Below are 16,295 nucleotides of genomic sequence, written 5' to 3' on the forward strand. Positions count from 1 at the left end.
AATATGTTTATGATCTGAGGTTTAATTTTAAAATTGACATCAGTTTGTTGCAGTCGGATACATGAGGGTTGGCCTGATCCAACTAAGTAGCAAATGTCTTTCAGTACTCGAGGTTCATGTTTGGATTCACCCATGGTGGGCTTAAGGTCTACTGGACTCGATGCAAAGTTTAGATCTATTCTCACTAATCGATCAGATATCCTTATCTAAGAAGAAATTTGAGAATTTTTAGTTATTTTTATAATTTTTTTTTAAAGAGAAGAAGAAAGAGAGATAGATGAAAAGATAATTCTAAAGATGAGAGCTTAAAGAGTCTTAAATCTAGAGACGATAGAGAAGAGTATTTTAATTAGAGTTAATGTTTGTAGTTCAGTAATCAAGTTATGCAGTCCATCCTAGCTAAAGGTTACCCTAGATCTAGACAGCTCGTAACTCCCAAGGTTACCTTTGAGCACTCCAGATAAAAGACTAACCACTCAACTGGCCAGATAAGTGTAAGGTTGGTGGGGATCCTCCCGTTATTTTTCTTAGACACCAACTAAGTTGGTCAGATAAGCGAATGAAATTAATTAAATAACTACTTTCTTTCAGGACGTAGTCCCTAAACCACTTTTCTAGACATCAATCAAACTGACTAATCCTAACTTGGTCTAACTCTTGGGATCTCTTGTCCTATTGAGCTCGAGAGTCCTTAGGGGCCAACGTCTAATTGATTTTAGATTAAGGTTTAGGTCAATGCAATATGCAGGATGGTAGTTTGTGGGCCAAGAAAGGATGATAAAATTCTCACCTTATTTTGTTTAGGGTTTGTGCCCTTAAGATATTTTATGGATTTATGCAATGCAAGAAGAAAAGGTGGCCAAATTTGATAGTTAGTCAAGAGTAAATTGATTTATTTTATTTTTAGATTCTATGATTAAGTATCTAATTTCCTAAGTAGATTATACGGTGTCAATGTAGAGATTTTTTTTTTTTTGAAGAAAGTAAGTTTGACTAAGAAACTAAGCAAGTTAGAAAGCAAAGAAAATAAGAATAAGAAGAAAAAAAGTTTTTTTTAATAAAAAAATGATAGTACCTAGATCTCCGACAACGATGCCAAAATTTGATCACTGTCATAGGTGATTAAGAATAAAAATCAACTCAAATTATATAGATAGCGTAAGTTAGGATCGTTTTCACAGGGATTTAGGATGATTATCTTTTTTTTTAAAAAAAATAAAAGAGAATTGATTGTAAAAAGATTAAAAAGAAATAAAATAATAAGAATTTAATTATAAATATAAATTAATTTATGAAAGAAAATAAGTCAAAGAAATAATTAAAAAATTTTGAATCCACCATGCAAATTAGATTTATTTTTTTTTATGTTACAATATTAATTCTTGTGATTAAGATATTAGTATAGCTTATCTCTAAAGGGTATCGACTGTATCAGTAGATCACGGCTCATCCTATTAGAGTATAAACTATCTAAATTTAATTACAAGATATAAGGTTTAATCTAACATACCACGATCTATCTCTTCTAAGTACGGACTGTATCGAAGGATCACGGCACATCAGTAGAGGATATAGGCCATGTAGACTAGATCAATACCTTAAAAAAATAAAATAATATGAAATAAAAGTATAATTTTATTACATAAAAATTAAATATATAAAAAAAATAAAAATTTATTTACAGACCTCATCGTATTCCTAGATTGAAGAGATTTAGCCACGCATCAAGATCTCTAGCTTCATATTCTCCCAATTTTTGATCCCTAAAGCTCCTTGATTTTTTTTCTATTTTTTTCTTACTTTTTCTCTAATTTTTCTTCTCTTTTGGCTTATTCCCAGACCTCCTATTTATAGGTAAATTTTTCATCTTTTTCTGATCACAAAAGGAGTCCTAAAACCCTTAGAAATTATATTATACTCGTATAAATAATTTCTAACTGTCAGATCTTCAATGGACCACCCAGATCAGCCCAAAAATTGTTAATCAAATCTTTATCGGGCTCAAAAATCACCACAACCATCCGATCGTGCATCTGATGAATTTTCGACCGTTGATCAGTGCCTGTTATCTCTTATCCACCGTCGGGATGAACATTAGCCATTGGATCAGCCATTGGATGGGTTTTTGACCATCGGATCGTGCTTGAATTCTCTTCTTCTGATTAGTTCTCAGTCAGCAATTGACAGCAACCATCATATCTCGTTCTGGATGAATTTGAGCCATCAGATCGCGCACTAGGAGTGGGCCACCATCGCTAGATATGGAACAACAAAACATCAGCCGTCCGATCACGTATCTGGAGTGATCTCCACCATTGGATCACGCAAATTCCTTCCGCCCACCTGTGAGTGCGCCATAGACTACGAACGTATTTCGGTGGACCGCGCCATTGCTTTTGTGGACCGAGCGACCGGTCCACCATGCACCGAAGGTAATAAATTTTATTTTTAAGGATATTTTTACTCGATTTTTGCTCTGATTTTTGTCTGAAAAATTAAAAAAATATGTATTAATTTTTTTATTAATTTTTCAACATTTTGATGCTTAAATTTTTAATTAAATCGATATCTATTTATCATAAATATGCTCTAATTTTATATTTTTTTAAAATTATTTATTTTTATAAAAAAAATTAATTTATTTATGAAATTAATTTTTTAAGAAGATGTTAGCACCATAAATTATCAAAAATATCTTCAATAAATATAAAAATATGTCACTTATTATAAGACTTCAGGACAGAGGAGGACATGATATTAGATCTGATGATGAAGATGACACAAATAGCACAAATAATTTGTAAGATTTATTTTTAATTCTTAATTTCTTAAAATTATATACTTTTATTTTTTATTTATTGAGGTGAGTCATCTCTATTTTCTTCTCTCTCTCCTCCTTGTATTTTGGAGATCAGGCCTAGCCCCCTCCTTCTTTTGTATAATTTTGATTTATATCAATAAACTAATAAGGATCCATGCCAAGCCTCCACCATTACAAGGTGCTTTTCATTTTTACAAAAAAAAAATTCAATATCTCCTATTATTTTTTATTTATCCCCCAAGTCTTGAATTTGTTTTATTTTATAAAAATTATTTTTTAAAATAAAAATTTTAAAAACATCTCATGCCAAATGAGCCGTGCCTTGGGCTGGCACGTGGGTCATGCCGAGTCTGGGCACGTGCCATGCCATGCCAGCCCAAGCCTTGAAGGGCCATGCTAGGCCTGGGCTGCGGGCCACCAAGCCCCCAGCCCGACCCCTAGTATTGGGCCGTGCCTTAGCACGGCCCACTATAGTACTTAGCGGGCCGTGCGAGGCTGCACGGCCCACTATAGTACTTAGTGGGCCGTGCGTGCGGGGTCGGACTGGCCCATGGGCGGCCCGACCCGATGCCCACCTCAAGTTGTCATCGACCCATTTTTTGAGAGTAAAGAATTTATCTAAAAATTTATATTTTTCTGAATAAATATTTTTCATACAATATTTAAATAAAAAAATAATTTATTTATATTTTTTTATGCATTGAAAAATGGCTCAAAAATCTGTCATCCAAATTTTTTTGTATTACTAATTTCTTTACTAAGATCTATCTATATTTTTCATAATATTTTTTATTATATAAATATTATTAGATATAATAGTATAATATAATATATTATAATATAATATTAGATTATATTATACAAATATCTTATATTAACATAATATAATATATATTATATAATATTATTATATATAATAATATAGTATAATTATTATATTATATGTGTATATTATTATATATAATAATATAGCATAATATCTTGTTATATTATTATATTATAATATATTATAATATATTAATATATAATAATATATTATATTATTATATTAATATATTATAGTATATTATATTTATTTATTATAATATTATACATACATATTATATTATATTATATTATGATATATTATATTATTATTATAAGGTTAAAGATACATTAAGAATGAATTAAAAATATTATTTTTTGATTGATAGAAAAATAATTTAGTCACTTTTTAGGTGGATAAGATTTTCATCAATTTCATGGATAAATGCTATCCATAGAAAAGTAACTTATCTATTTTGAAAAATATTAAAATATAGATAAGTTGGTCAATAAAAAAATTGACTAACTTTTTTATGATATTTATCCACAAAAGAATAGGTCATATTTGATGATAGGAGCTGCTCTAAAATAATATTAAGTAAGATTCCAGTATGTATTTTACCTTTTCATCTCCCTCCCCGATGCCCTTCATCCCTCCCCCACGCCTTTCATCTCCTCACCACCTTCATTGGCCGCTGCCCCATATGCCTGTGAAAAAAACCCCTGTAGGAACCTAAAAAATCCTCCAATCTCCCTCAAGTTCTCTCCTTTCTCATGTATCTCCGAAAAAGAAAATGAAATGAAAAGAAACATACACAAAAAGAAAAAAATAATAAGTAATCTTTGTGTGAAAATGTCTTACCTTTGAATTTTTTCCATTTACCTTTATTTTTGTTGATTTTTCTTATGATTTTTGCTGGTTTTTTCTCTATCTTTTACATCCTTAGAAAGTCTCAATCGGGTGGCTGACTTAGAGCAGCCGAATAGGGAAGCTTGGAAAGAGTTTAAACAATATGAATATATTATCAATCAACATAAAATAGATAATTATAGCTTATTGGCTAAGATGGTGGTTAGGCCATCTAAATATTTGGATTCAAAACCTCATGTTCGTATATATTTAAAATCAAGTTGGCAATGGATTGGATATAGGCCAGATTGGCCAATAACCATATTCATCTTGTCATTAAAAAGTTGATATACATATCTATCCATTATCTATCTTGGATCGAATCAGTCAGATAGGAGGATTTGAGTCAAATCAGATTGGATCGGATAAAGAACTTATCAAATAAATATTATAAATAATTATAATTTTAAAAAGAGGGATTAGGATTAATATTATATCGGATTGGGTTTGGGATGGTGATATAATTATCCAACACAAACCCGCTTCGAGATTTTATTTAGAGCCCATACCCGCTGATCTAACCTAATAGAAGATTGTACTGAGTCAGCTCAAATCAAGTCCACGATCAAAATTTTTAGAAATATACATACACACACACATAAAGGCAGACTTGTGTAGGATCAATAAATTAGATTAAAAAAGAATAATGAGGTCCTACGTCGATGACCTAAGCCATCGGATGTATTCTGTTATCTCGAAACTACTTATATATCAAAAATCATATGATTTAAAGACCCCTAACCTATGCATCAAGTAATCAAAAGATACATCTAATTCAATTTTATTTAGACTATCTAATTTTTGACTACTTAATGTATAGATTAGGGATCTCCAAATTATATGATTTTTTATGTACAAGCAGTTTTAAGGTAATAGATTATATTCAACAACTTGGATCATTGATATAAAATCCATATTATAAAGTTTTAATCTGACCATATCTGAGTCCAAATATGATCGACCTAATTCTAGTCTAGCTCTCTCTCTTTTTATATATATATAATTGGATTTGAATAGTAGATATCTAAGGAGCAAATTTCAAATCCGATCCAAATCTGAATGAGTTTTAATATCAAATTTCAAAGATGTATAAAGATATGTTAGCTTTTCTTGATATGAATTATTTTATAATTATGATGATTAATATAATATTTTGATAATAATAAGTTTATTATTTTGAAAAAAGAAGAAAGAGAAAGAGGAGGAATAGAGGAGAAAAAAAATCATAATTTACTATCCAAACATAAGATAGGATTAGTTTACATAGGATTTTTCTACCAATAAAATTTTATATATGATCTCATAGGATCAAATCCTAGAGCCTATCATGAATTTTTATCTAAATTTGTAAATCATAGATATTCAAATAGGCCCTAAATAAAATTTTCACATTAATAAAAAATCACTCTAAATAATAAGCTTTTCTGATAGTTAAAGTTATGTCTTTTTATTAATTTTTTTAGAGTAGAAATGTTAAAATACTAGGAATTCAGCGAATCTAATCTAGGGTAAAATAAGAGATAAAGGCTAAGAAAGTATCCTCAATATTTTATTATTTAGTTTGTGATTTTATCTCTGCATAAATTTGAAGACAACCAAATATCATATATATATATATTTCAGTGAAAATCAAAATTTTCATTAAACCATTAAAGTAACTAGCAATTTATAGCAACTAAATTTAAAAAAATAATTAGCAATTTATAACAATTAAATCCTAAAAAGTAATCCCCGGTAGAACCAAAAATTTTATGAAATTTAAATTCTTGACATAAAATGAATGATACACATGCCTAAAGTCAATTTCCTCCAATATTTCAAGTGTCATATGATAAATAGAAAAATCAAATTCATCACCATTATCATTAAACATAATAATCATAATTATGTGACATAAAATAGTTAAATACTTTTGCATTTGAATAAATATGAAAATATAAAATATTCTTCATCACTTGTGTCACTTAGCTATATATGGGGTGAATGAAGAAATAATTAACAAAAGAATGTGAAAGATGTGAACTAATAAAATACATTAATCAATTATCTATGAATATCTAGGTTATTATGTATTACTCTTACTTGGTTGTATTGATTTAAGTTTGACTTAATACATTAAAACTAGATTAAAACCATAATAAAGACTTCTAAATAATAATATCCTTGATAAAGCTTTGAATATTTGAATTAAAGATTAATAGCAAGTCAATAGAAATTAAATACTTAACAATAGATGAAACTTAAAAAATATGTTTAATAATTGAGTAAATTATAGGAACACATCCTTAATTTTAACTCAATTTCATTTATACCTTCTCAACTTAAAAAAATATCAAACTAGCACTTTAACTTTTTGAGATATTTCAAAATTATTCTACTATTTATCTTTGTTAATGAAATGATGTCACATGATCATTATATGATACTATAATTTTTTAAAATTATCAACATACTCTTATCCGCACCTCCTCCCTCTCCAATTGGTCTTCTCCTCTATCGTCAGTGTTCCTCTTGCTCCCTCCTTTCCTTCTTCCTCAACCACTTTTCTCCTCCATGGCGGCTCCATCTACCTCCACTAATTTTTCACTGGCAATCCTTTTTTTTCCTTCTCATCTATTTTTTTTTCTTCTCCTTCTTTTCCAAGCTCGTCCATGAGCCTTTCCCCTCTGTGGTGGCTCTTTTTATCTCCAATCATTCTTCACTGACGATCCCTCCTTCCCTCTCTCCCTCTTCCTCCTTATCTATTTCTCCTCCTCCAAGCTACCCATAAGCCCTCTCTCTTCATGGTGGCCCTTTCCACCTCCATCATGAGATTGGTTGAGTCACTATAAGCTATGAACCAAGCAACTACGATGTTGGATGCAAACAAGAGCCCCGAGTGGGGACTTTGAAAGCTGGGGTTTCTTTGGCACTTGTCTTTTCTCGACCTCCAAAGGCCCTATCTTTGTAGCAGCTTATGGAGGTCGCACAACTTCCACCATCTCAGGGGCACAAATCATGCCCTTGGTTCTTAGGTGGTTACTTAAAGTAGTGGAGTTTTGTTCGGAAAAGACATATCAAGGGATATTCACTTTATTGAAAGAATTGTAGATGGCTCGTTAATGAGCCAAGGCTGAAAGGAGGGCTATGCATGTAATGGAGTGTGGACCCTCAGCTCAATTAGAGAGGGAGATGAGTCAAATCTTTTGGGGCTTAACGAAGATCTCTTCTATGACCCTCGGCACCGTTCCTAGGGGTGATAGGTAATGGGCAATCAGTCAATGTGTATCATGATCTATGGTTGTCTACCATTCCCTTTCCATCGTGGCCTACTTACATTAACATAGAAGCATCAATGGAGGAAATGAAGGTTAGTGATTTCGTTAGCCCTCCTGGAGAATAGAACATGCAATCCCTCTCCCATTTTATGGCAACTAAAATGATGAATCAGGTTAGCAAGATGCCTTTGCCATATTTACCTTAGTCTGAACAGTTGACCTGGGAGAATAGTTGGCCAAAGAAGCCATCTATTAAGATCTACTATCATCTTATTAGTAAGCAAGAAGAAACTTATGGTCCTAAAAATCAATGGGTATGGAAGTTGGAAGAACCTATGAGGGTCAAGTATTTTTGGTGGAAGGTGACATGGAATAGGTTGCCTTCAAAAAAAAAAATACTTGCTAGGAGAGGCATTATACCTGATCATTTAGCCAACTGCATGTGATTTGTGCACTAATATACTTGAAGATCTTATTCATGTCCTAGTTGAGTGTGCTTATGCTATTGATTGTTGGCATTTATGGCTTCACAAGTGGTCGCTTCATGCCTCTGTCTTTGCCGGGTTTGGTGGACTTAATGGCTGATGCTGTAGTGAACAAGAGGCAACAATCTATGCTAGCTATTGGTGCTTGGTTGATCTGGACTACAAGAAATAAAAGAATTTTTCAAAACTCCCATCAATCTCCTACCCAATTAATGAGGAGAGTCCCCATATATCTTATTCAGCAAGTTGAGGCAGAGCACTCAGTTAACTTTAATAATTCGGTTAGGCGTTGTGGCAACTATTCTCTATCTAATATAGGAAGAGGTTTAAACAATGTAATTACCTGGTAGCCTCCCCTCTATGGAATTGTCAAAGTTAACTTTGATGCAGCTGTTAATTTAGATAAGGTTTCAGTAGGGTTTATCATCCGAGACTCTTTTGGCAAGCTCATTAGAGCAGAAGGCAAACAATTACCTTCGATGCAGGTACACCAAGCTGAGCTCATGGCTGCCTGGATGGGTATTAGAGCAGCTGTGGTGATCTTGGATGCTTATAATATATATTTGGAGGGTGATTCAACTTCTGTAATCTCTTAGATTGCAGATACAAATAGCAGGCGGAGCTTGGCACATCCACCATTATGGTGAGAAAGAATAGGTGTAATATATTCAATTATTTTCATGTCCCACATCAAGCTAATAGGGCTGCAGATTTTATTGCAAAACAAGCTATGCAGGGGGAAGTATGCTGGCAACCCAATGATTTGATAGATTCTACTTTGCTCACAATTTTGCAGGCTGAGTATTAAGGAAATGGGCAGGTTTGTGGACAAGGCAATGTTGTAAGAAGGGCTAGCTTTAGGACTGTCAATACAGAGGCAAGAATCAGAGGCAGCAGTTTCATGTCCAATAATTCCAATATTACAGCTTCAAGTATTGAATCCTTATTTTTCTGTGGTCCACCGTTCCAGGTGCTGAACATACACAAAGTTATTAGGAATCTGGCTCTGTGATCCCCTCATCTTGTTTTTAGTATTTTGCTATGTTGGTAGCGCTTAGTATAAGCTACTATAATTATTACTATTGTCTAATAGGAACTGTTAAATATGACTTGTAGACGTTGCTATGATGATATCTCAGAAGGTATGGATTGCTAGTATTGTAAACAAGTTATCTTATGAATATAAGTTCAGGCTTTCCTGTTACCAAAAAAAAATAAAAAAGGATAGGAAGCTTAAAGTAAAGAGTGGACTCCTTTTGAATGTGTTGCCGGACCATCCACGAGCTACGGGTGGAAATAAGGTGCAATGTCTGCAAACTACTCTTTTTTATTTTCTTATATGTAACTATACTCGGGCATTTAGCTAAAACCTGATAATTAGAATTGATGAATAGGAAATTCATTTTCTATATGTTGCACTTTCTCCAATATGTGGCATTGCATAATTGCTGTAACTGTCCCTTAGTTTAGCAATGCTTACTATTAAGGTAGCTTTTGGAGCCTTGTCTCCCTATCTTGGTCTTGATAGTTGGCTTTGTTGAGATTGTTGAGAGCTCTGTCTCTTTTAATTTTTTTTTAATTTTCTTGATTTTTTCCTATGATTTCTCTTGAATTTTTTTCTATTTTTTTATGCCCTTATAAGTCTCAATCGATGGGTGGTCATCAAATAGTGAAGGTTAGATGATGTTTAGGGTTTTGTGCTGGGTGTTTATATATACTACTTTAAACAGTTTAAACATTATATCAAACAATTTAAAATTCGATGCAAAAAATGGCTTATTGGTTAAGGTAATGCTTTGGCTATCAAAAAGTTTTTGGTTAGATCCCCATATCCTCCTATTATTTATATATTTCTATAAAAATTTATATATATATATATATATATATATATATATATATATATATATATATGTATATGTATGTATGTATGTATGTATGTATAATTAGATTTGGGTAACAGATATCTAAGGGACAAATCTCAAACCCATCCTGCAACTACCTCAAGTTGGATCGGATCAAGTTGGCTACATAAGAGGAGTTGGGTTGACTCGAGTTGGATCAAATTAAGTTGGATTGGATTCATGATCAAAATTTCTATTATATATATATATAATCAGATTCAAGTAGGGGACATCTGAAGGGCAAATTTCAAATTCATCGAACACTCAAATAAGTTTTAATTTTACATTCTATAATACACAAAGATACACTAGCTTATTCATGAAATGAAGTATTTTATAGTTATAATGATTAATATGATATTTTGATCATGATAAGTTTATTATTTTGATAAAAAGAGTAAAGAAAGGATATGATAAAAGAAGAAGGTAGGAGAAGAAAATTCTAATTTATTATCCAAATATAGAATATGATTAATTTATATAGAATTTTTCTTCCAATAAAATTTTATGTACATTCTATAGGATCAAATCCTACATCCTATCATAAATTTTATCTTAAATTTATAAATCCTAGACGTCCAAGTCATGCTGGAAAGCAACTCTCATCTAAAAAGGAAACAGATACGGGTATCTCTATTTTCAGTATTTAGGACTTTCAAATGTAAATGCCGATGAGCAGGTTTTGTTGAATATGGTTTGTCACAACATAAATGTTAGCTACATTGGCTCCTGGTCTTAGATTAAATCCGAATGCAAAACAACCTGCCAATAAATGGTGGGCAGTAATGGTAGGTGCAAACCAATTGATGGAAAGTTTACTAGCAGTTGTCATTTGTTAAACTGAGCGTGGATTATGATAAAAGATATAGGTCCTCCATCAGTGTAAATCCAATAAATATGGTGAGCCAATCATATCAAAGTCTAAGGCACAAGAACACAAGTTATTAAATTTTCTAGCGACCATTGTCCTTGAAGTTCAACAACTCTAGTCACCAAGTAAACATATCTCAAGCTAGCAAACTTCCAAATAGAGAATTCATCGTTCTTTCCCAAATTCAGATGCCAACGATACTTTTTTTTTTTGCTTTTTTTGCAAAGGGTTTTAATCACTTCAAGACTCCTACCTTCTTGTTTGGTGACACGATGGGTACTCTCGGTATTTTGAGCATCTTATATCACTTCCAGTCTCTTACAGTGTCACCTTCTCACCTACATGTCTTAAGAAGTTTTGTCTTAATCCACATCTCTCAAACCTAGAAGATTTGCAGTTTGCGCACAATTGAGAAGAAAATAAAGTAGTTTGACTGACACTATGCATCTGAAGAAAATGTTCCAAGGACTTACCAGATATGTCTGAACATGCTTACAAATTCATCTCCCCCTGTGTAAACTGCAACCTAAGATCAAGTGATGCCTCCCCATTCTTTCAGGTAATAATGTACATGCTACCACATTCATTTTTTTCATGAAATGGACAGAAATTAAGTATATAAAATAAATTAAGAAAGAGAGAATCCACAAACTCAACATGTAGCCATGGAGAACAAAATTCCTGTGTTACTAAAGATGTCTTTACAATTCCTCTATCAGAGAGAGATTTGCACACCGATGCATGGATCTACCTCCATGATAAGATCCACGTACTCTGTTATAGCAGCAACTATCAGTTCTGAACTCACCACTGGTTTTGGAGTCTTCACTACTTTTAGATACTTGCTTCCAAAAGAGAATCAGCTCTCTCTTCTTTCAGCTTTCTATTCTGTGCCTCAATCCTACTTTGGTTACCAATGGCATCAGATATAGCCTTGGGCAACAGAAATCCAGGCCTTTCCAGAAATGGAGCTCTATCAAGAACCAATGGTTCTCTCTGTGTTACTTCAACACCATCCAAGGTCCACAACATCACAGTAGCATCGCCTTTAAGTCCCAAAGAAAACCATCCCAGCCCAGAAGTAGCAATATCAACACTATTTATTTCCCAGCTGATCCCAGAAACCTTGATCTCTCTCTGTTTCCACTCACCAAGTTCAGACAATCGATCCTGTCCAATGGGTGGCTATGCACCCGTATGCACCCAAAGCACAAAAATTAATATATGCCAGAGAATATATACATATATGTATATGTGTGTGTGTGTGTGTGTGTATATATGGACAAAAATGCAAAACTCAAGTTAAAACAACCATAATCTCACCTGTAGTCTGATACCAAAATGCTTCATCCGTATCTCATCTGCATTTTCAGTCTTCCCCATATGAAGAGAGAGATTTGGTGATGCCCAAACAGTGACATAAATAGTCTCCACAGAAGACTGTGTCAGATCTAGTCTCATCAACCCACCAACATGAACTGTTTGCCCAGCCTGTGTCAGACAGTTCATGGTATCAATGTCAATTTCCCAATGGAAATCAGTTGCCAAAAAAAAAAAAAATCCCAATGGAAATCACATAAAATGATATTTGATTTTATTTCCAGGTATTGTTTAGACTACATGTACAGCATTATTAAATTACTTGCATTACTACAACATATAGTGCTAATTAATGCGATCTATATTCAATATTTCTTTGTAAAAATACAAAGGAAACGAAAGTAGGAGTAGAGGTTTGCTCTCGTCACTAAGGAAACAGGACACGAATAAGGACCAAAGATTCTCAACCATCTTGGGGAAAACAGCCATATGTATCATGGGAATATAATGGTTGTACACCCCCAAATTTTAAAAGTTTGATAAAGTTCTCTCTCCCTCCCTCCCTCTCTCTCTCTCCCCCTCCTCCAAGCTTTAGGTTCCTCAACAGATACAAGCCAAATAGGCCAACCCAAAGAGATTACATGCTGAATATTGTAAATATCATAAAAACGAAAGACACATCATTCTTAAGAAATGGTAAACCAAATTAAAAAAACTGTGCCGCTATTCCTAAATGTCAAGGAGCAGTGTCATATTCTTTTGCAGATCATGCATTGAAGAGTTGGCATTAGGCAGTGATATGTTAACTTTTGCTCATAAGCCATATGATGTTTATATGAATTTGGCTACATAGATCACAGCGTGATCCATGAAGATCAATTTCTTCACTTGGACATCAAATTCTATCATGGTCGCACATTTTGGTCATGGTCACTAGACAAGAGGTTTTGACTGAAAAAGACATGAGGCATATAGGACTATTTATCTTACTAGTTATGTAATCTAAGCTTATACAACAAGGAAGCAAACTCTTCAGGTTCCTCAAGACATAAGAGTATAGATGGGTCAACGGCAAGCTTTGATAGTCTAGGATGCATCAAACTATGAGATATGAGTTATAAGCCAAGGATGTCTCCAGAAAATGATGCACGTAGTTTTCATAGAATCATGGTATAGCTGATGGCTGGCACAAGAAGGAGCCTTAGTTCATCGAAAAGCAGAAGTAGTTAGTGCATCGGGTGCAGTGCTCTTAGGTGGAGACAACAATAAGTTTAGCATGTTCTCCCACAAGGCTGCACACTAGCCTCAGTAACTTTCTTATGTATATCAGAGTAATTCAAACATATAAAGTGAAGGACATACAAGGTGAAGAACTTCCCATAGGAGTGAGATTGATCTCCTAACAGATAATCATTCTTTTAGGCTTCCCTTTTCCGCTGAATCATCTGCTTTTATCCCACAAATTCTATCAAAAATATATGAAACCAAATTATTCTAAATAAAAGTTTGCTTTTTTCTTTTCTAGATGACATAATACATTAGTCAACTTGTGAAACTCTTGGCATGCCTATTCGAATCCACATGAATAAAAGGGCGCGGGTGCTCTGGAAGAACTACAGCAATTATCCTTTGAGTTTGCAACAGAAGGTATCAATCAAGCAAATCCAGGCCAGTTAGCTGCCTAATGTTCTAGTCTGCTACAACTGAAGCTGTAGTGCTTAGCTAACACATACTCAAAGAAGATGTGTATAATTAAAAAAGAAATAAACAAGGTAAGCAGCAACTTGCCTTCACCCTGAAGGTCCTTGGCTGCAGCTCCTTCCGGATTTCCACCATCTTCTGCTCCTCCCTGTTTAATCTCATTGTTATCAGGTATGGATGCAAAAGACCTGGAGTATCATACATCTTTGCTTTCGCTGGCAAAATCCCCCCAATTCTCAGTATCCCCAATGTAGTCCCTGGCACCGCCGCCTCAGTAAGTCTAGTAATCTTAACACCTTCTCGCTTAGCAAATGCATTAATTAGAGTAGATTTTCCAGCATTCTGAGCTCCAATCACCCAAACATTCCCACGGGGTCCTGCCAATTCCTTGATATAAGAAATCAAATTCCTCACCCCCAGATCCTTGCGAGCACTGACCAGATAAACAGCATTTAGCTTAGGTGTTCCTGCAGCCTTCGCCCTGTGACGGACCCATCGGTCCAACCTTGTCGGAGAAATCTGTGAGGGGAGGAGATCCACCTTTGTTGCGACAAGAACAAGCTTTGGCAATTTGCTCACTTTGGAGTCTCTGTTGCTTCCCTCCAAGGCTTTGAACAAAGACTTGGCTGCTCGTTTTGGGAATGAACCATCAAAATCTACGCAGTCGACGACCATCACCACCACCGGAGCGCTCGTCATGGGTTTCATCAGCCGGGTGGAGATGAGACGATCGAAATCAAAGTCTGGTATCAAATTTTCTGCTTTTTGGTTCTTCACCTGCCCATAGTTCCTCAAAGAGTGGCATCTGGCGCAGACGGTGACTGTCTCCTCTTCCTCGCTTCTCTTAGCCTCTCTCACCTTCCGTTTCTTCTCAGACTTTGAGATCTTCTCCTTCTTCATCTTCTGCAGTGTCTCCTCAGTGATGTTGCCATACCCAACGCCGGCTGGGGCGAATCCATCCAACTCCTTCCTCCATTTCTCCTCTTCATCCTCTTCCTCCTCCCAATCTAGATCCCAATCAATTTCTCCTTTTATCTCCTCTTTTTCCTTCGTTCCGTCTACCGAACTCTCATCCAAAAGGCCGCCTTCGGAATCAGATCTTGACGACAATCCATCGATTCCTTCGTCCTCTTCTTCGAGGATTTCATCGGATTCGGACCAAAGATCGATAGAACCGTCTTCGATTTTCTTTTGGTCCCGAGCGACGCGTTTCTGGTAATAGCCAGGGAGATTGGGGTCGGAGTCCTGCATGAAGACTCCGCAGCCGGGGCAGATGAGTCGGCCCTCGTCCTCATCCCTTCCCTCGCTAAAAAGGGGAGCTTTTTGACTCAAAGGCTTGGCTGGTGCCGGCGTCCCGAGGGAGCAAGAGCAAGAGAGAGAAGTTCTCCGGGTGGGGAATTGGAGAGCAGAGGAGAAGGGAGGAGAGGAAGAGGAAGGAGGAAAAGAAGAGGGGAGGCAAGAGAAGGGAGAAGGAACTAGCTGACCACCTGGGTTTCTTCTTCCAGGATGGCTGAAGAGCTCTCGGGGGAGTCGAGCCGCAGAGGCGAAAGCGACGGCTTCCGCCATGGAAGACCGAGAGAGCCCAGCAGAGCCCAAAAGTTATCTAGGAGACGTTTGGAGGGTAGGACATTTGCCCGTCCCAGAAGCGGCCCATAGGCAATTAGATATTTTCCTTTTTTTCTTGGCCTTTTTTGAGGGGAAAATGGAAGCAGTCTAATTCAGATGCACAAAGGGTTATAGTTCATCAGACTATTCGACGGTCCCGCACAAGATGGGCCGCTAAACCATGCTTTTACGCGTGTGTCTAAGACATGAGAAAGCGAAAATTACACTCTTAGACATCTGGGGCATACTGCACCAGATTGTCAAATGATATCGTATCCAACCTTAATGAAATAAGAATCTCAAACTCCCAAGCTTTGTACAGAAAAAAAAAAAACTAATAATTCTGCAACAGTACACGGCTCATGTCCAGCTGGTGATTTTAAAGCTCAAAAATTATGGATTCGTATTGTGCTCGTGTTTGAATTAGACGCCAATATTGAGATGAAGGCTAATCCAAACAAGTTGTTAGCAGCTCATTAGACATATCTTAGGTGCACCAATTTACCAAAAGTGCATTTGGTTAACTATTAAAAAAATATTTTTTTTATTTTTTAAAAATAAAAATTAAAAAATAATATTTGATAATATTATGAAAAATAAAAATTAAAAAATTAAAAAAT

General features: G+C 34.8%; 1 protein-coding gene across 1 annotated transcript; it reads right to left on the bottom strand.

The window, feature by feature from the left end:
- Window positions 1–11,649: 11,649 nt before the first annotated feature.
- LOC105032969 (GTP-binding protein BRASSINAZOLE INSENSITIVE PALE GREEN 2, chloroplastic) lies at window positions 11,650–15,722 on the bottom strand. The gene is made up of 3 exons (XM_010907578.4): window positions 14,158–15,722; window positions 12,373–12,540; window positions 11,650–12,234 (listed from the first exon to the last, which is right to left on the bottom strand). Exons 1-3 carry the CDS (start codon window positions 15,634–15,636, stop codon window positions 11,884–11,886), a joined length of 1,998 nt encoding a protein of 665 aa, XP_010905880.1. The 5' UTR covers window positions 15,637–15,722; the 3' UTR covers window positions 11,650–11,883.
- Between the last annotated feature and the right edge of the window lie 573 nt (window positions 15,723–16,295).

This window comes from Elaeis guineensis, chromosome 13 (genome assembly GCF_000442705.2).
Source record: "Elaeis guineensis isolate ETL-2024a chromosome 13, EG11, whole genome shotgun sequence".
Lineage (NCBI taxonomy): Eukaryota > Viridiplantae > Streptophyta > Magnoliopsida > Arecales > Arecaceae > Elaeis > Elaeis guineensis.